The following is a 20,733-nucleotide window of genomic DNA, read 5'->3' as shown; positions in this document are numbered from 1 at the left end:
GTGTCAATACTTCAGTGGCCTTAAATACAGGGTGCAGCTTCACTTACCACCACCATCACCTTCTTAAAACAGGAGATGGAAGACTGACTGCGGTTTCACAGCCAGAACCACAATATATACAGGCACTATGTCCACCTTGCACTTTGCTGCCCCTTCCCTCCCTCTCCTGCAAATCTAGAGCAGGAGCCCCAGCGATGTGTTGTGCTAGGAGAGCAGTTGAGGTCCATTCCAGCCATAACCTCCCAGACTGGAGATGGCATATGGACCAAAGCTGAAGCAGATAGATGCACCAGAACATTTCCCAGGAAGTTCTTGGTTAGTCAGACAGATCCCATATTCAGTTAGTCCTGCAAGGCTACTTCAAAGCCACTACACTGATTTTGGGGCAATATCCAAAATCACAAAGTCCCCCAAACCTGAAACCAGGAGGACGTACCAGAAAAACGTCTCAAACTTTTGGGCTACATGACAGATTACTCCAACACAGCCTGAGCGATGTTGTAAAATGAGCAAGTAATTCAAAGACGGGACATTCCATGGGATGCACAAAACCAAACTCAAAACAGCATGAAAAAAGTAATGTTTATTTTCGTTGTTTACAAAAGCATTAACACCTTATGCAAAAGAAGCATCCTGACCCATACATTTCCCTCATCCTCACGGGATGTTGGCAGAAAGCAAGATTTTTTCTGTTCTTTAGGGTTAAACATACTCTGCTCATGTAAATTGGAACCAACCACCCCACTGACTGCCGTGGAGCTCTGACTGCTTACATTAGCAGAGGCCACCTCGTCAGAACACAACACAACAAGACGTCCCACAGAGACTTGCTCCAAGTACCAAATTGTCATAATCTGTGCTGCCACGATGAATACACCATCCAGACACTTCATAATCGCCCCACTCTCCAATTTCAGCTGAAACAGATCTGATTTTAAATACTTCACACATTATGACCAAACCCATGCTAACATGATGCAAGGCTCAATTTTATGCACCATGAACAATTTTACTCAAAATTTTATTTTATTTTTTTTTTTTAAAGACAGCAAGTGTGCTCAGAAGCTGGTTTAGGAATGAGATCTTTCAGCACAGTAGCTATTTGTTCCTTTCTTACCTGTCTCCCCAGCATCTGAATGTCAAATGCTTACTCTAAAGAAACAAGGTCAACCTGAAAAAAAACATGCAGTATTTTTATTTTGCCTTCATCTTTTTGTCCTGTTCTGGAGCTGGAAGTAGGTAATGATCATATAATGCGATAGGCCATGCTTTTGAACCTACAGAGAAACTTATTTATCTATTTTTAAAGAAATGTTCTCTTAAAGTATGTGATTGCAATGACTTCAAAGACTTACCTGGAGCAGATTAGTCACTCTGTTTCCCCAAAATGATCCCTACTTGACCACAGCATCATTCCTCAGCTCCTCTGAGTTGAGCCTCCTCCCCTCAGAATCTACACCTGACACCTCAAAATATTTATCACAGTGGTAGAAATAGCTGTGGCTTGTCCATCATCCTATGCCTAAAATGACTGACAAATACTATTACTGTGTGCAAGACCGATACTGAATCTATGGATCAATGAAAACGGCTTCGTCCTGCTGTTCGAGCTGTAGGAACTACGCTATTAGCTCCGGCCAACTTCACATCAAGGAAATATCATTTACCTCACACACTGAGAGAGCCAGCTAAGAACCCGTGTGTGTGTATATATACACACAGACACATAAACACACATACAATGTATGTGTGCATGTATGTGTATATATACAGAATTTCTATTTATTTATTTTACTCTGAGCAAAGTGCTAAAAGACTCCAACAACTGCCACTGCTAGAGAAGAGGCTAAATGAAATGGTATCATTTACGTGGCATCAAATGATTGTATGACTGGTCCAAGAGCTTCAGAACTGTTAGCAAATAACTATTTTTCAACAGCAAAATCCCAAAAGTTCCCAATGGATTGGATTTAACTTTTAAATAATTTTGAAGCATTTAGAAAAAAAAATCACTCTGAAAAAATATTTTTATATATATATATATATAATTTAAATCTCAATTCTGTGTACAGCAAAAACGTTTTTACACATACACTCTTACTTTTGTGGCAAAATTCTGAAGAGCTTTGGACTAAATGACGACTTTAATGAATCTGGCAGCATCTCACATATGCATCATTACCTCAAATTTTGAAAAAGAAAAAGCTGCATAGTCATAAACAGAAGTATTGCACTCTTGACCATGCCTATAAAAATGCACATTTAGTAAGGCCATTATATGCAAGATCAGAACGGGACTCGAGTCATGAACAATCCAATATATTATAAATAGACCTAGGAAAGCCATATAGCAGAAGATCGACTCAAAAGAGCAGCACTGCAGCAACTGAATACGTGATTTCTTTTTCCCATTAAACTGCTAATCTCAAGCTGGTTTTATCCACATGTCCAGACAACATGATGTGTATCTATGGATGCATTCTCACAATGCATTGTTTAATATTTCTTCTTAATTTTCTTTAAAAGGTACAATTTTTTAAAAAGGTATCCAGAATCTGGGGATAGGATTCTACTCAAGTTCTGCCAATAAAGTTCAAGTTTTATCAACTTTAAGCAGCCTCCATGCACGCTAAGGGGGAGAGAAGATTTGACTTCCAATTCTTTTAAATATTTGCCAACATGCAAGATATAATTCTTACTTTACAAAGTGTAGCAAAGGATATAGTTGAACAAGTACTAGAATACTTCTCGGTATGCTCTTTTGGAGCGAGATCACATTAAGAATATCGCTTTATCCAATCTGGCTTACAGAAATAAAGACAGAGCAAACAACCAATTTAAACACAAAACAAGGAATGATACAGATTTACAAGTTAGCTGCCCACATCCCATGGCAAACAGAATGAAGCTACCCTTTGGTCACAGTGGGGTAAGCTACCCTGAATTAACAAAAGGGTAAGAATATCCACACCAGACATTACCTTGGAGTAGCGGGTGTGCTGTAAATCTGCTGTCTAACTTGCTTTGTAGTTATTTGCTCCTTTAGCCTTTCCAGAGTAACACAGCCAGCCAACATTTTGGCTTGGTTAAATGCAATGGCATCTGTCCAAGAAAGAAGGATAGTCCATGTTCCCTCTTCCCCATGCCACATTAAATAAACAGAGTTATACAAATGCAAAAAAGCATCATTACAAAGGCTGCAAGAATCACAAGACACAACAGATAGGAAAATTAATGGTCACATGCATTACAGTTCGGCAGAGACATTCTCTAACAATCTTATATCCTGCCATAAAATCCACGTTCATGGATATTATCGATGAACTACTCTTGTAGTTGAATCACCTCCAACAAAAGGAATTATTTCCCAGTAGAACAGATCATAACCAACCTTTTTCCCTATGACCTGCGGTTTTAGGTTTAGATAGTTTTCATTACAGTGACAGGAGACAAACCCGAGACACAAAAGATGTTTATAATGTGCAAAAACAGGTCACAAGCGGTGAATGAATATTTGAGATGCAAAAACTTAGATGTGCCACACACTTTAATCTCTGTACCTAGAGCTCCACGTACATTTTTCCTGCAGAAATGGTATCACTTGCTAGTGATGCACTTGCATTGAGCAGGGAATGTTTCTGACCAGACCTGGGAAGAACACATTTCCACAGCAACAATGCAGCTCTTACACTGATGAGCAAGGACCCTGGGAGCTCAGGACATGGTTTCTAATTCAACCCATCTTCCTCATTGCATCCTCAGCAACTCAAAACTTCTCTTAGTAAGATCACATTTCCCTTTCATAAAACTCTTTTTATGTTTTCTTCACAGAAGGAGTTAGTCCATTAACGTACCAAGTAAGATGAAAAGCTGTCTGAAAGAGGCTTCTACTTTGTGTAGCAGTAATGACTGAAAAATGATTAGCAGAATCGCTTTGTCCATTAGGTTGAGAAGAGCCAAGAATATTTTGGAACTAGAGTTCCAGCAGCTCATCTCTGATATTCACATTAAAATGGTGGCCTATTAGCGATACTTTGCCTGCAAGTGTCTAAACAAATGGAGTATTGATGGGCATCAAGTAGTAGCAGCATTTTCAGCATTTTGTTTGCTGTATTTTGTTCTGTATTACTAAATTCTCTCTCCCCCAGTAAAGTGACTGTCCTGTTAGTATGACTACCCATACACACTGCACTTCTAAACAGAATTACACGTTGTTTTCTCCCCACCATAATGTCATCTGACAATTTTCAGCATCAGCACTACAGGTTTAATGCAGGTCACAGACAACAAGCAACAGGCCTACTTTAATTGCTTGCTTCACACAACGTATTGTTTCATATTTATAAAATCTTAGTGTCGTCTTCACTTAGCCATACTAGAAATACCACTCCAAAATTTAAGTTTATTTAAGTTTACATTAAATTAGAATATTGATGATTTGACCAAAAAATACCTGAAAAAAAGTCCCTTTTACTCCCACAGGAAATGAATTTTTCTGCTAAATTATTATTAACAGATATGTATATTAGAGGACTCCGTATTTCAGAAATCAGTTATTTAATGCTCAATATTCTTTTCAGCAGATGAAGAGGTAGGTATATTTCCACACAAAGAAAAAAAAAAAAAAAAAAAAAAAAATTGAAAAACTGTAACAGACACTAAATTAAATCAAGTAATGTCTGAAAAGTCAAACACTGTTCTGACAGCACATAAACATGATGTGTCTGAAGATACTTTCCACGGAAGACAAGAAAAGTTGCACATTCTGATTAGATAATACATCATAATTTGAAATTTAATAATTTTCTGGAAAGAAAACACAAGTATCCAAATGCTACTTCCTCTCTCCCTCCCACCCTCCCCCAAAGGAACATGGGTGCCAACAAAATTGGTTGTGTCAATGATTGTTTTGACTTTTGGACTGCTAAACATGGAATTATCTGCAATTCTTCCTTACTTTCACCAACACCAGCAGTCTACAAGTTTACACAGAGACCATGTGTGTGATAATTACATAATTACAATAGAAATTCAACTTTAGGTTTTGTTCTTAAAACAATCTTCATAAATAATGAAAATATCTGTGTTCTAGCTCTTCAGTAACCTAAGGTTAATTGGTACAGATAGTGTTTTTTTCTTCCTTTTATAAACCAAACTGTAGGTTCCTCACTGCCAACAACGGTTAAGGCCTGGATCGAGTTACTCTCCTTTTGCTTTTCCCTTTTTCTGCTTTTTTCCATTTTCCACCACTGGATTATTTTCCGCTTTGCTTACTCCATTTGCAACAGCACCATTTGCTATTTTGCCATTCTTTACAGGTTCCTTGGGCAGCTTATATGTCCGATAGTAGAAGTTACCAAACAGGAAAATGAAGGTGACAGCATAGAAAATGACACCCCAGTGCATCCATTTAGGGAAAGGACAATCAATATAAATAGACAAGGCTGTGTGGCCAATAGTCACATGGAACTGCACCTGAAAGACAGAAAATACACAATCAAAAAGGGTTGGATGCATTTTGTGGCTCTGGCTGCACTGATGTATACCAGTGTGTTAAGTTATGAAAACTGATGAATAGGGAGGTGGAGGAAAACTGTATTTGGCTGTCCTGTCATGCATCCCCAACACATGCCCAGGAGCATCAACCTTACTGTATTATCTGGCACGAGTTTTCAGAATGAGAAAAATGAGAAGCCATGAAGAGATCTGGATTTTCTCTCTTTTGAACTTTTTTTTTAAATTCAGTTGAAACAACCCATAAAGCAGTATCAGTAAACTCACAGAATTCTTATCCATGCTGTGCAGTTTCTGAGAAATCAAATAAATACTTCCATACCTCTACCTCCAGTTCTGTTTTACTAGCACTAAAGTAGATTTGAAATCTAAAAAATAAATAAATAGACAGAGACTCTTTCAATTGCAACTAGATTTTCCTATATCAGGTTACTGCTGTACAACAAAGCAGATCTCAAGCTTGTCCTTTAAAATACGGCAGCAATTTCATGGGATTTAGAATAGGATAGCCAGATGTAGTATTACTGCCTGGTAACTGACTGCTTCCATATGTGGGTGTGGAGGAATGGAGTCAATGCCAGCCTAAGGTTGAGCTGAAGTCAACTTTAGCACTTTTCCAGTGCAATAATAATTTCTATTATATCACTAAATAACAGTTATTGTTTTGTGAAAATACAAATCTTTTAAAATTTACAAATGTCACTGTGCAGTAATAAGAATTTAAGAACTTTTCCCACAACAATGGTTGTATAATTAGGCAATTATTTTAACTGCTTAATTGCATTTAAGAATATACTAATTTTAACTTGAGCTGTGAGTATCAGACAACTAAGAACTCTTGAAAAGGACAACATCTGTTCCAAAGCTCTGCAGAAAGAAATCTACATAGAGATAATAATTTCTGGGATAAATGGAGAAATTCTACTTACCAATTGCAATATGGTCAAGTATCGTTTCCACCACAGGTATTTCTGAAATTTAGGGCCACAGGCAGCTAATCCATAATACATGTACATAATGACATGAATAAATGCATTCATCTGAGCTCCAAAAAAAGCTGTCCAGAAACAGAAGGAATATTTTCATGTAATTTCAAAAAAATAAAAGAAAAAATATCTATTATAGTATTTGTGTGATAGCAAACATTATAAAGCACAGGGCATGTCTGGCTTCCATCCTTGAAATATTCAATTGTAGAGCATAGTCCTGATAGCTGACATGTACTGACACAAACAGCTGTTCGTGCAATTAGTGCGTCACTACTTTCATGGAACTTCTTATGCAAAAGCTTTTCATAAGATTTTGTTGAACAGACGTAAATCACATGGATTACACATTAGTTATTGTAGTATAAGTACGATGACTTTGCTAAGGGAGTATTTGACAGTGTAAAGTATAAAGCAGTTTCAGGTTCTGAACTTAAATCTGCTAAGCTGTAATTAGATGTGTAAGGTTCACAACTCAGCAAGAAATCAAGAAACTCACGTGGCAGTCTGATTAAAGAGGCCAAAAAAATAATACAAAGCAATACTTCACTTACGGTTGTAAGATGTTTAAGGGCATTGCAAAATTAGTTTGTCTCCGTAGCTCATCTTTAGTTTCTTTATTTATGACTTACAATATCCAGCATTCTTAAATCAATGTATAGCACTTTACCAGAATGATCGATGCTGGAAACAAAGGCATTTGTTCTCCTTCACATTAAGATTTCTTTGCTCTGTCAAGATTAGCAACCATTTAACAGGAATAAACTATATCATTTTAAGGTTTTCCTTTTACTACCAGAGAGGCTCAAAAGGGCAGTGACGCATATAATATTAGGACAAGGCAGACATTAGCTGCTGAAATCATACAACTCAAGATTCCCATGTGGTAAACTATGTGTAGAGTCTATCAGTTGATTTGTAATAGATCTGCCTATGTAACCAATATGCACCTACTAGTACAAGCTATCTATAGTAACAGAGCATAAAACCCACATACGTTAAGTATCAGCGTGGCTTGACAAAAAACGTTCGGTGTCTACTGTATGTTATTTTCAGTGCTGTAAGCCTACAAAACATGCAACGAACAGAACAGGGTACTTTCCCTTTTTTTTTTTTTGGTGATAAAACAGGGCAAAAGGTACAATGCAGGAAAGGGAGGATGTAGCAAGAACAGTGAAATTAAGTTCTTTAATGCTGGTCTTAGAAATGAAACAGGAAAAAATAGACTGATAATGAATTAGAGACTGATGTCATTAATAAGTTTTAAAAGTTAATTGACATATTTATTGGCTCACTTCAAAGGAAGATTTCAGAATTTATATATGCCTTTTTACACAAAAAAATAAAGCAAACCCCAACCTCAGATATAATGGCAAAATAGTATCTCCGTTCACTTCATTACATTTGCACACAGATCGTTGCCCATAATTAGATTTTGCAGTTCTCTGTATCTGCCAAAATTGAAGTTAGGCAAGACACATTCATCTGTTTCATACAGAACAAGGATAATTTTGAATACAGAACTTCAGGCTTGCAATTGATGCCCATGAGGAAAAAAAAAAAAAAAGTTTTGCAACTCATTAGACTATGGGCCCTGGTATCTATCTTTTCCTCCCCCACATTTCTCACAGAGGAAGATTATACATGTTAAAGCCACTGCACTGCTTCAGTGCTATTTAAACAAGCTTCTGTATAATAATGTTACATCTACCAAAACTTTTTTCCATCGATCCTAAACTATTATAATAAATGTGCCTTACGTCCACTCAAAAGGGTATGGGAGGAAGGGAACTCACCTTGTCCACCTGCAACCCACTTAATACCAATCCACCACAAAGTGAACATGGTGAAATGGTGATAGACATGAAGGAAACTAATTTGGTTAAACTTCTTCCTCAGGATGAAGAATACTGTATCCAAGTATTCAATTCCTTTGGAGACATAATACCACCATAAAGCAGCAGCTATCTGTAATTAAAGAAGAAAAAAAGGTTTTAGTGATTCCAATTTGAATTGAATAAAATTATCTCCGTTTAGCTGCTGCAAGAGAAGAACATCTCTTCCTTCCCCAAATCCTGGTAAATGTTGAGATGGAGTCAAACATTTGATGGTATCAGAGTAGCAACTAAAACAATACTTCATTCATCTGCCCTGAATGTAGTAGTAGTAGTATTCTGAGTATACTGCTCACAAATTGCTGCTATAAAAGAGAGTTAACGGAACTAAAAGCTTTATTATCTCTGAACAGTTTACTCATTAAACATGAGGAATTTGTGTCTTCATTCTGTATCTAAGCTTTGTGGCAGCAGACTACCACAGGGCTTCCCATACTAATGAAGCAATGCTTTGATGTGGTCAGAACAATGAGGCAGAAACATTACCATAAAATTAAAATGTAAAGGCTGAAACTTTACATAAAATTCTTTCACTATCACAGGCATATTGGTAGAAAGATAACAAATGAGTCTATAAGCTAGGTAAGGTAAAGGTTTCACATCCGTTAGGGCAATATTTGGCCTGGAGAAGGCTCCAGGGAGACCTCATTGTGGCTTTTTGGTACTTAAAGAACACCTGCAGGAAAGATGGGGAGGGACTTGATCAGGGAGTGTAGTAACAGAACAATGGGTAATGGATTTAAGCTAAAAGATGGTGGGTTTAGATTAGATATAACGAGGAAATTTTTTACTCTGAGGGTGGAGAGGCACAGGTTGCCCAGAGAAAGCTGTGGATGCCCCATCCCTGGAGGTGCTCAAGGCCAGCCTGGATGGGGCTTTGGGCAGCCTGGTCTGGTGAGAGGTGTTCCTGCCCATGGCAGGGGGTTGGGACTGAATGGTCTGTAACATCTCTTCCAACTCAAGCCATTTTGTGATTCATGAATATTCCATGCAGCTTCCAGTCTACCCAGTCACCCTCTCTGGAAACCAGTACTACCCCAGCGGCTATGCTCCATTCAGGGAACAGAAGAAGTGAGATCAAGGGAACCAGACAAGCTGCAGATATAACCCACCTATCCAACAAAGCAGTGCTACACACCCAAACATTTTTTCCCTAATCCACCAATTACAGTAGATCTTGCCCAAGATGCAATGTGAACAAGGCTTCCTGCTGAAACCAGAATATTGTAGCAGGTTAAGCTCAGAAGCTCTGTGCAGTAATTTGCTAATACTGTGTTGTGGGGATAGGTTGTTAGTGGGGATTCCCTTCCAGATCCCAAAGCACAGCAATGAATGTAGTTGCTGGCATTGTAAGTCAACTAGCTTGTTATGCAGGGTGGGACCAGGACATATCCCAGATGGTGACTCACATGTGGAATAAATAAAAACAAAAGGTAGGGGGAATGAAAACAGCATCACCAGCAAGGAAAGCAGGCAATGTCACAACACATTCCTATCTGTAAGTTGTTCACTTCATCTTTCAGGACTCATCTGAAGGCAAATCAGACGTTCTTACCTTAACATTATGTGAAGTAACTCTACCACCCCCATGGTCCCCAGGGAAGACAGAAGAGAAAAAATAAGAGAGCAGCAGCTTCCCTTCCCAATATACATATACTGTGAGATTTATGAGTATGGGTGAGCGAGAGAAAGGGGGACCAGACCAAGCAGTGCAGAGCAATGCTATAGCCCTGCAGGGAGTTGTTCTCCGTATCTCCAAAATAGCTAGAAAGGAAGGTGTCTCTCCTCAGAGTAAACTTGTCACAGCCATAATTGGAGTGGTGGAAGTTTTAAATAGAGATTACAGTAGAAGAAGAAGAAAAAAAAACAAAAAACAGCAGCACAGGAGCAGAAGAGTGCCGCAGCTCTGCATTGCAGACTCTGCGGTTTCCCAAAGGGACTGCACAACTTACTGATGCCAAACTGCAGACTTCTGTATACCCATTACTCAGTACCCTCCTCCCTCAATAGACATAACATAGCCTACTTCACATCTCAGGGAGAAGAGGCTAACGTTGTCAACTTTATAGAAAAAAAAGATACTGAATATCTGCCAAAGTAGGAGAGATGCTTGACGAAAGAGAAGGGACCCCCACAGACCTCGGAGCTCGGAGCTCCCAGGCACGCAGCGCAAGCTGCAGGGGCTTGTACACGAGTTACCCAATACCCAGTGCAGTTCTGCTCCTGGGAGAGGGAGCCCTGTGTGCAACACCCACACCAAGGCTTCGCCTCACACCCATGGATTAGCATAACAGTTCGGCATCTTTCACAGATCTCTGCTAAAGCTGCATCTTTTAAATAAATTAAGATAAGCATCTCTTCAGCTCATGAGTTGACAGTAGACACTTTGGACCACGTCCATAAAATGACAGGCCAGCTACAACACTCAGGTTCTCTGGAGGTCCTGCCTGCCGAGAAACGTGCAAAGAATCAACAGGTCAGTTACAAGCAAACTGCCAGAGAAGCTCTAACCAAGCTGCCGGGTATTTTGTTAGAGGAACAGTGGGACAATAAACTGTACTTGCAAATTTATGGTATGACAGAGCAAAATGTAAGTGGAGAAAAATCCAACAGAACACTTAGATATTATGCCCAGGATGCCACAGGTTCACTGTACACTTCCAGAAAGTCATTTAATGCACTTTATTCCTCCTCTTTTGAGTTCTACCTGACTTGCAGAAAAAACAATCAGAGTCCATGACACAATCAACCAAAATTTTGATCAAAATGCTTCCTGTCACTTAAGAAGAAAAATAGCCTCTTTTTTTTTTTTTTTTTTTTTTCCCCTTTCAGGATTATACCTGCCAATTTTTGTGTTTATATAGATTTTTTGCCTAAAAGCTCTTTGGCCTTCCTCCTTCCTACCTATCATGAAGTTTTACTACCATTTATTCTCACAACTGATGGATTTCAGGTACTGAACTATCTCAGAGCTCCCAATGACTTATGCAACATTTTGATCATTAGCTTACAGATGCAGAAAAAAATGAAGCAGATACTACATCCTTTGCCCCAAGCCATGCATGCAATCAGTGATAGGGGCAGAACGAAAGCAGAACAATGCACAGACTTCACTAAAGCATCAGAAGTTATGACCTAACCTGTGGTCTTTCATGGGACGCAGTGTGAAAGAGAGATGTAGCTTAAATGAAAATGTGCATTAAAACAGGTGGATTCCTGAAATGAATAACTCTAGTCATGCTCATACCATTCCTGGCAGTTTTCATGTCCACCAGCCTAAGTCTGTTAAAACACCAGATGGCACAGAAAGATTACATTACAGCCTAGGATTAAGGGGGTCAACAAGAGGTCCAATCCCATGACCTCTGCCTGCTGCAGGGTCTTTAAACAGAAGGCTGCTTTAACATGGGGCTCTGTTTCTGCACCCTCCTTCCTCATTTGAGGTTGAGGGATGGTTATCCATTAAGGAGTTTGAAGAGACAGGTGCCTTTTAGCAGTTAACAATAACATGAAAAGTTAGCGTGTTTTTTTTTTTTTGTTTTTGTTTTTGTTTTTTTTTTAAGATAACTCATTTCCCCCCCTCCCACTTCACTTACAGAATTTTGTTTATAGGACAGTATATAGGTTTATTTTATTAAGTCAAGTTCCTTTTTCATAGGGATTTGTTATTTTCATAGTAAGTTGTCATTATTTCATCTGAGGAAACTATTCAAGCTATAGACATACATACAAACAATGCGAGTAGAAGCAGAGCGTAACTACAACCATAGCTCAGCTTAGCAATTACAACTGGTACACTTAAAACTGGGAATTAGTTCACCCCAACACCTAATTCTCAGCTCTCCAGAAGTGCTAATAAAATAGATGAACTTTGTTCCGGGAAACAAGGACACATAAACATAAGCAGAGGGTGAAAGTGACTATTTATGGATGATATCATGTCTTAATTTGGACAAGGATGGGAAAGTGCTCACCCTAAATACTGGAGCTTCCAAAGGAGCACTCCAGAGCATGGATTTAAACCTCACCTCTGTACCTGTATTATTTTGGCTCTCAAATCGTAACTTTAAAACTTCCCCCAAAATGCAGCTCCAGTTCCTTCAAAATCTCTCGTTGGGGATTTTTCCCCATTTTTCTTTCTTCTCTAGTATGAACACTTATTTTATTTTTTTTTAAATAATCAATTACAGAACAAACTCCTTGATGTCCTGCCAGCAGCCAGTAAGGCTACCTACTACACCCAAAAGATAAGCCCATTTGAAAGGAGTAAGCTCTTTTTGCAATTGCAGAATCTCATTTCTGTCGCTTGCTCCAGTTGTCCATTGCCTATTGTAAGGGAAAGCTTGATGGGATTAACAGCTGTAGGTAGGTTCAGAACCTGCCAACTACCAACCTTCAAAACCTACCAGCTACCTAAGAGGACCAAGTTCTTCACACTGTGTATTTATTAACTGTCGGTGAATGCCAGAAGCTTGATGGAGTTAAAGAAAACATACAGACAAACTCATGGAAGGATGTCCCCTTTAGAACCAGCACAACAAGGAGACTGTCTCCGACTCAAGAGCTCTGTGAGCTGCAGATTGCTGGTGTTGCACTATACAAGGGAAGCGCCAACACGTGCCCAGTCTTAACACTGCTCCCTTGAAATCATTTGACTAAGGTCCAGAGACAAGATCTGGGTTGGAGAGGAAAGACTTGGTGCCGCCCAGGATAGCCAAGCCTTTGCTTTGGGACTGTTTATCAGGTCTTTGTACTGCCTTCAGGAAAAGAGGGTGGTTTCTTGCCCCTCGTTTTGAGCAGGACCTTTGGTCAAATGTTGCCACTACATGGCATTTGTAGTTGCAGTTTCTGCATAACAGGAAAAGATACAAATGGAGGTTTTGCCAGAACTTCTAAATCTCCATTCAGATCACCATATACTATTAGTTTTTGCAATTTTCAGTATTTGCTCCAGCTTTCCAACCCCTGAAATGAAGCCATATATGAAGCTGCTGATCTCCAGATCATTCTCTACAATGCTTTCTGGGCTCAGTGCTGTTTACAGTTTCCTTTATCTGACTAATACAGGGCTCATTTACTCACTTGCTACCAAATAAAGTGACTGCATCTGCAAGTAAGTTTGTTAGTCCATTATGGCAGCATTCCCCTTCTGAGAAACCCTGGTGCCAATAAATACTAGACATTTAGTATCTGTATCTATTAAAAGAGTATTCAGGGATGTGATACAAGGTTTATCAGTAAACTTGAAACTGCAGGAAGTCACCCACACCTCGCTATTTTAAAATTATTTTTGCAGGTTTATATTAAGAAGAAAACATTGCAAAAGGTATCTTGATTTTTTGTTTGCTGACAACATATAACAAGCAACACTACCACACCATCTAAATGCAAAACACGATACACTGTAAAGCAGGCCAAAAACTTATCCTGGACTCCTCAAAGCACACTTGTAGTACTTTTATTTTTCTAGAGTGAGAATTTACTAAGAGCTACCAGGTAATAATGATCAAGATATGGGTCTTGAATGACAATGTACTAAACAATTACTGCAACACTTGAGAGAACTCAATTCTCCCTGCTTTCCTAACTCTATCAGTTGCAAATTGAGTGTTACAAGTCAGAACTTTAGAAATAAAGATTATTCAGCTCCATAAGTGTGCAAAATCTTTAAAAGCTGGGAAGCACAAAGAACATATATTAATAGAGCAACCTATCTTTTCCAGAAAAAAAAAAAGAATGCAAAAACCCCACAACCACAAAGCATTTGTTATACTTTAATATTTTTTGTTTAAAAAACATCATTAACAGAAGTATTCTAGTGAATGACACAGCAGGTGCACAGTATTGTGAAAGAAGAAAGACAAGTGACTACCACTGGGTCAATAAAAATCTACACAGCTGTTCTGCAACATCAGCCATCATACAGAAGTTGTAAAAATCAAACCTGCTCTTCTCACTACCAGCCCTGACACTTCCACAGGCTTTTGAGTACCTGTGAACAGCCCCCTTGTTGAGATGTGTTTTTCAAAAATGCATTATACACATTTGATGCATTTAGACCATAATATGCTTTCACTGCATTTTCAGGAACGTGTCCTAATCTGTCGAGGATGAAACTTGCAAGGACAGCTGCAAGATTCTCAAATGTCAGCTCTGCCATAAGATAAGGTTTAGCACACGAGCCAGTCAACAGCATTACAGAAGTTAACAAGCATCCGCACTTTGATTTTAACTTGAATGCTTTCCAAAAAACACACATTTGAAATCCAAGCTTCTGCAATGAAGTATACTGATAATATATTTGCCAGAAGCCAGCAAGAGTTCATGAAGCCAAACGGGTAAAGGATACAAGAAGTTGCCTCACCAGTGTGAGTGAAGCGCAACTTCAGTACCTGCTGACAAGCCTTGCCGCTTTGATCTAGAACTACACCTTTTCTGCGGTTACGCTGTATCATCAACTGCAGCATAGGCTCCCAGCCTAAGTATGTGTATAAAGTTTATCCGGGATCATACAACCATGGATGAAGTCAAGGATGGTATCTTCAAGACTATCCTCATTTGTAGCAGTCGAATGAAGGTTAATGCAGATATGCTGATGCGTTGTGATTAACTCTGCCATGTGCAAAGCAGTCAAGCCTGAAGCGGTCTGAGAGAACGTAACGGGATACTGCCATGGCAGACAGCACAGCTTTGGGAACATCATTTTCAGACAAGACTTTAAACATCATGTAGTGTTACATATTACATCCACCCACACACAAATACAACAACAACAAAAAAGAAATACTCACCCTAACTTCATATACATTATCTGAATAATCCACAGTCTGGCAGACATAGCTGTATCCTCGAGCTCTTGATGACAAAAACAGCTGAAAATATTAAAGTCACACATGAGGGGGAAGGAACTATATAAACCATGTTCAAAGCAGTTATCAGCAAGCTTCTTGCTACTTCAAACTTACCTGAACAGAAATACTTAAGTGTCCTTATTAGTCCTGAGAATACTACTGAAGAAAGCCAATATTTAGCTTTATCAACCTGTTAACACAGTGCTCATTTTCTTGTATAGTAAAAAGAGTACCCAGGTTTCCTTGCATACCTTTGACCTGATAATTAGAGCCCTCTACAAATTAGTAAGATTTCCAACATGACCTTAAACTATTCAAACATGAATCTTCCCTTAGAGGGCTTTAGATTCAGAGGCAGAAAATACCTAATTGCTTACACTATGAATGATAGAGATGCAAAAGCCATGGTGGATTAGAGTAGAAAGAACTCTCTCCAATAGACAGGGATTAGATAATTTGGGTCTACTGTTCTTAGAACAATATATCTATCAAAATCCAGAAAGGAAAAAAATAAAATCAGAAAACCTGAGCAAACAATGCTGAGCACCCATAAAACATACTGAGAGACACTGCATGAAGAGAAGAGCCCCAGTTTGTGCCAACAGGAATGTCCTGAAGCACACCACGTGCTCCTGTAGGGACGCTCCAAACAAGGCGTGGTGCAAAAACCTGAACAGAAGATAAACTTGACATTTAAGCAAGCTCCCATTGGAAAAAAGAACTCATGCTTACAGCTGTACAAGGTTCAAGTAATACTTTTAATCTGGACATTCATAAATGTTATGATCCAAGATTGTTTAAAGCCAGGTAACCCACCCTGTTAAGGATCAAAAAGATAGCAGCGGAGCAGGCAGAACTCAAAAACTGGGAACTGTAAAAGTAAAGAAGGGTGACACAAGATTTCCAAAATAAACATGGGCAGCCACTGACTATTCTTATCCCTAACCTAACTTCCATCTCATTTAGACTGAACTTGAAACTAACACAGAAGCTAATAGATTTCTACTGCAGTCTACTGGGTAATTTCACCAAGGTTTGCTTGGCAAAGACAGTAAATTGACTTCAGGCTGAAGCTACTCCTTCAAAATGAAGGAATACAAGATTTTGTGACAAAACAGGGGCTATATGCATCTGGGACTTCTGCATGTTCTGAGATAAGTTTGTTCCTCATCTGAAGTTGAGTCCAATATGTGGGTGTCTTGGACTAAACAACCTGGCAGTGCTCTATGCATCTTGTTGTTGTAGTTTTTTAAGTTTTAATGCATGTTATCAAAGATGACCAACACAGTTTGCAATCGGGATGAATATTTAAATATCATTTAAATTTAAAACAAGACCTATGGATCTTATCAAAAGCATTTCAAGTCCAACTTCTGTTCTCAGCAATACCTGGAGATTCTAGACATGCACAAAAACAAAACGGTATCATTTTACTCATACCAACCACATTACTCATGGGAATTACAACAGTGGCACGTGGGTATTGTAAACCTCATATAGACTGAAGTAGAATTTCCCTGGCTTAAAGACAACAATCGAACAGTTTCACCAGTGTCGAGGAGACAAGACAATTTCTATTACAAGTGTCATATCAATAGTCTGGTTCAAAATCCATTGGACAGGATACGAGGAAATTAGAACCTGTCTGTACCTAAAATCAGGAGCTTTCAGACTATCAGCAACAAACACATTCAAACCCACATTCATTGCTTTTATGAGAACTCAGTAGTTTGAAAATGCTATGCAAGTTCATGTATTATCTGACATGCAACAGAGCTATGAACACAAACTGACCACAAGCCTGGTGTAATTCAGCTTATGGATAATGCATACTGATTTAAATTAAAAAAAAAAAAAAAAAGAAAAAAAAAGAAAAAGAAAAAGACAGAAATGGCAAAACAAGTGCAGAACCCATTTCAGAAGAGTTTCAATTTTAATCTGCCAAGATTTTATCCATTTCCACAATTATCCTTGGGTGTAGGCATTATATTGTTTTATCTGTAGTGTTTTATTACTTAGTTGATTAGCACAAGGAGATAGCTTAGGGAAAATGATGATTTAAGGTGTGGTGGCTAGGATTAGTTTTACTGAACTATGTCTTAAAAACAGCATGAAACCTGTTAATGATTTTATCACAGCTCTGGGAAGGGTTAATATATAGAAGATTTCCAGTTTCCCAGCAAAATACAGCACAGACCACCCAGAAAAGAGTTTTGTGATGCTGTAATTCAAACTGTGTTATCTGTTTGCTTACTCCTGGAAACAGATCTTGCAAATTCATGATCTGAGGCCTTCCAGGAAGAAGACCTTAAACCCAGGTGAGCAAAGTCACAGTAACATAAACTACTCCTTATGATCAGCTACATTCTGAACAACTGTCCTTGAATAATGATTTCCAAACTGCTAAGTAATCTCACTTAGCTTCTGCTAACAAGAAGTTTCCACTGCATCTAACCACTTCTGTATAGAAAATTTAACAGCAGAGAAATGCAGCAACACTGCACTTTATTAGAAGTAACATATTCAGAACTCTGCAAACAAAATATTAAAAGACTCAATACTTTTGTTTTTATATAACGATACAAATCATTTTATTTTTATTCTAAAAATCTACCTTACAAACAAGATACTTTTCTTCAGTACAATATACATCTGGGTTTTTAAAAGAGATCAACACATTCAAGAAGCCAACGGAGAGCGTGACTTCTAATAAAAGTCTGACACCTTTTAAGATTATTAAAAAGAACAGAAAAAAAAAAAAAAAAAAAAAAAAAAAAAAAAACAGTTATAAATGTCAAATCCCTATGGATTTCGGTTAGTCTCTCTGGTACTAACACTAATATAAATCTAAAAAAAATATACTATCCAGGACTAGACAGTGCACAAGTTCTTTACATACACCCATCCAGTACATTTATTCAAACACGTTGTACCTAACTACAGAAATACATGTCAGAGGCAAACAGATTTTCAAAAATCTGGGCCAAAGCTTCTTCAACAGACACCATAAACACACAAGATTATTTTCCTCTTGCAACCTACAGACACTCAGACTGTATTAGGAATTCCCTCCTGTGAGAGTGCATACACACCTCTTTGAAAATGAAGAAGTTGAGCAGAACCATTCCAAAGTTGTAAACAACCAACAGGAAACGTAACTGGAAGGGCTCTCTTGTCTTCATCCATTTGGGGCCCAGCCAAACAGTGAGGAGATAAATAGTGCTTATAGTCAGTGTTGGAAATGGAGACTGCATCAAGGGCCAATCATCAACACGCTTGTCTGGGGAGGGTGAAGCAAACAGAAGGAGTCAAAAGTCTGAACAAAATAAATTTCATCATCATTTTAGGCATTGCATTTGTAAAATATTCTTTTCTCCCAGAATAGCTGCATCAACTATTCATATCAGCTACATAACGAAAACACAACGTGCTCATTCTTTCTAAGAAAATAAAAGAAAAACAGTTAAAAAGAAAAAAAAATAAAACACATTACCTCAGAGAGAGATTCACTATGTCAAGTAAGTTCTACTGTCCAGTTCTACAATCCAAAACAATAAAAAAACTGAATCAAGTGAGCCCAAACCCAGCCATACCCCCAAAAACCATTTTGCTTGCAACAGTCAGAGACTGCAGCAGCAACATAACCAAATATTCAACACCACTGCAAATGGAAGAAACATAGATTTGGCAAAATACTGATAAAATTAAAAGCTTTTGTTAATTTAAAATCAGGCATTAAAAAGCCTTCATTAGTTTAGTTTAATACAGGCTGTACGATGTGATCAAACACCAAATACCTTTGCTGTTTGATGCATGTCAGTCTGACGTGTTTCAGACAAAACAGCAGCGATGTTACCAAAGAACTACGAGGTAAAACAGTTCAGAGGGATGCTACCAGTTAGAGTATCCTAAGCTACTACACTTGAGACAAAGTTTTTTTGTTTGTTTTTGTTTGTTTGTTTGTTTTTAGACAGTCTTCTCAAGCCACTCATTGGATCTAGAGTTACACATACTCTAGAGTCCAGAATTTGCTATATTAAGTCCTGGATCTATAACAAGAAAGCACTCCTAGCATGAGGAACTAGTGATGTATAGAATTAGAAGATGGCTCTGCTACACTGGAAGGATGGAAAAGACTATAGTGACGTTTACTTACTCAGTGTATCATTCTGCCCATGGTACGAAGGCTTTACCTATTGCTATAACTAGAGATTAAAGTAGCTATTCCATAACTAGCAAGCCTGCAGCCCCCAGGCCAGTGCAGCAGGAGGGCAGGAGGTGCTCCAGGCAGGCAGCAGCAGTTCCCCTGCGGCCTGTGGAGAGGTCCCTGGTGGAGCAGGCTGTCCCCCTGCAGCCCATGGGTCCCACACGGAGCAGATCTCCACGCTGCAGCCCGTGGAGGAGCCCCCGGTGGAGCAGGTGGATGTGGCCTGGAGGAGGCTGCAGCCCATGGAGAGCCCCTGCAGGAGCAGGCCCCGGGCCGGAGCTGCAGCCCGTGGAGAGGAGCCCACGCAGGAGCAGGGGTCTGGGGGGAGCTGCTGCCCATGGGGGACCCGTGCTGGGGCAGTTTGCTCCTGGGGGATGGAGTCCATGGTACAGAGCCGTGTGGGAGCAGTTCCTGAAGAGCTGCTGCCTGTGGGCAGCCCCCCATGCTCAGTTTGGGAAGGACGGCATCCTGTGGGAGGGACCCCCCTGGAGCAGGGGCACGAGGTAAACCATGAGGTAAGCACAGAACAGCACTGCCATTCCTCCTTCCCTACCTCTCTCTCATTGTCCTGGCTGCTGTTAAGATTGTTAATTAGAACCTTATTTTAGGAGCAGATTTCACGAGACCTCAAGTGTTTCTAATAAATCTCACGTACTGTGTTCTACAGAAAGACAGCATGGGTGATACTGACTCATCTTGCTTCCTGTTAATTTTACAATACTTATCTTAACCTGCAAACAAGATGCCATCAAGCCTCAAAAGAAGTGGAAAAGAAATAGAAAATGGTCTAGATGTTTCCATTATGACTTAACAGCAGAGGCAAAAAAAAAAAGAGGCAGTGTCCTCTTCACGTGTGGAAACCTGACTGAGGAAATGCAGGCCGTGAAACAGAACTGAAGGAAATGAGAAAAGTCACCTTTTACTCTTCAGCAAGTCCCTGAGACAGGTATTTCCATTACAATATAACGCACTGTGCATAAAACATGAGAACAGCTGCTGTACAGTACAGCACAGAGTATTGAGACACAGAAGAGCTGTCCCATTTTCCATACCTCATGGAATACTACTTACAGAAATTGAAATCATACTGCGGCACCGCAATTAGTACACAGCCCTCTCCCTTATGCTTTAGTTTCCACTTGCTTGTCCAATCGCTCAACAAATCTCAACTTAAAAATAACAGGTAGCACCACTTAAAAGACAAAAGCAAAGGAAGAGATCCTTGTCTTCCACTCGGTGTAAAAGAGTGGGCAGAGATTCATCGCTGCCGAGCAAGAACA

At 39.1% G+C, this 20,733-nt stretch overlaps 1 protein-coding gene across 2 annotated transcripts in view; it reads right to left on the bottom strand.

Moving 5' to 3' along the window:
- Positions 1-563: 563 nt before the first annotated feature.
- The window catches only part of ELOVL4 (ELOVL fatty acid elongase 4), a 35,022-nt gene continuing 14,852 nt past the window's right edge, over positions 564-20,733 (bottom strand). For both annotated transcript variants that reach the window (XM_035321150.1, XM_035321151.1), the window contains exons 2-6: positions 18,339-18,526; positions 15,187-15,267; positions 8,297-8,468; positions 6,444-6,571; positions 564-5,475 (exon numbers count right to left, since the gene is read on the bottom strand). In XM_035321150.1, coding sequence (XP_035177041.1) covers positions 5,200-5,475; positions 6,444-6,571; positions 8,297-8,468; positions 15,187-15,267; positions 18,339-18,526 — 845 coding nt within the window. In that variant the 3' untranslated portion in view covers positions 564-5,199. The remainder of the gene's footprint in view (positions 5,476-6,443; positions 6,572-8,296; positions 8,469-15,186; positions 15,268-18,338; positions 18,527-20,733) is intronic.

This window comes from Oxyura jamaicensis, chromosome 3, assembly GCF_011077185.1.
Source record: "Oxyura jamaicensis isolate SHBP4307 breed ruddy duck chromosome 3, BPBGC_Ojam_1.0, whole genome shotgun sequence".
Lineage (NCBI taxonomy): Eukaryota > Metazoa > Chordata > Aves > Anseriformes > Anatidae > Oxyura > Oxyura jamaicensis.
Note: the sequence above shows the minus strand (reverse complement) of the source record. Positions and strands in the feature narration are given on the sequence as shown.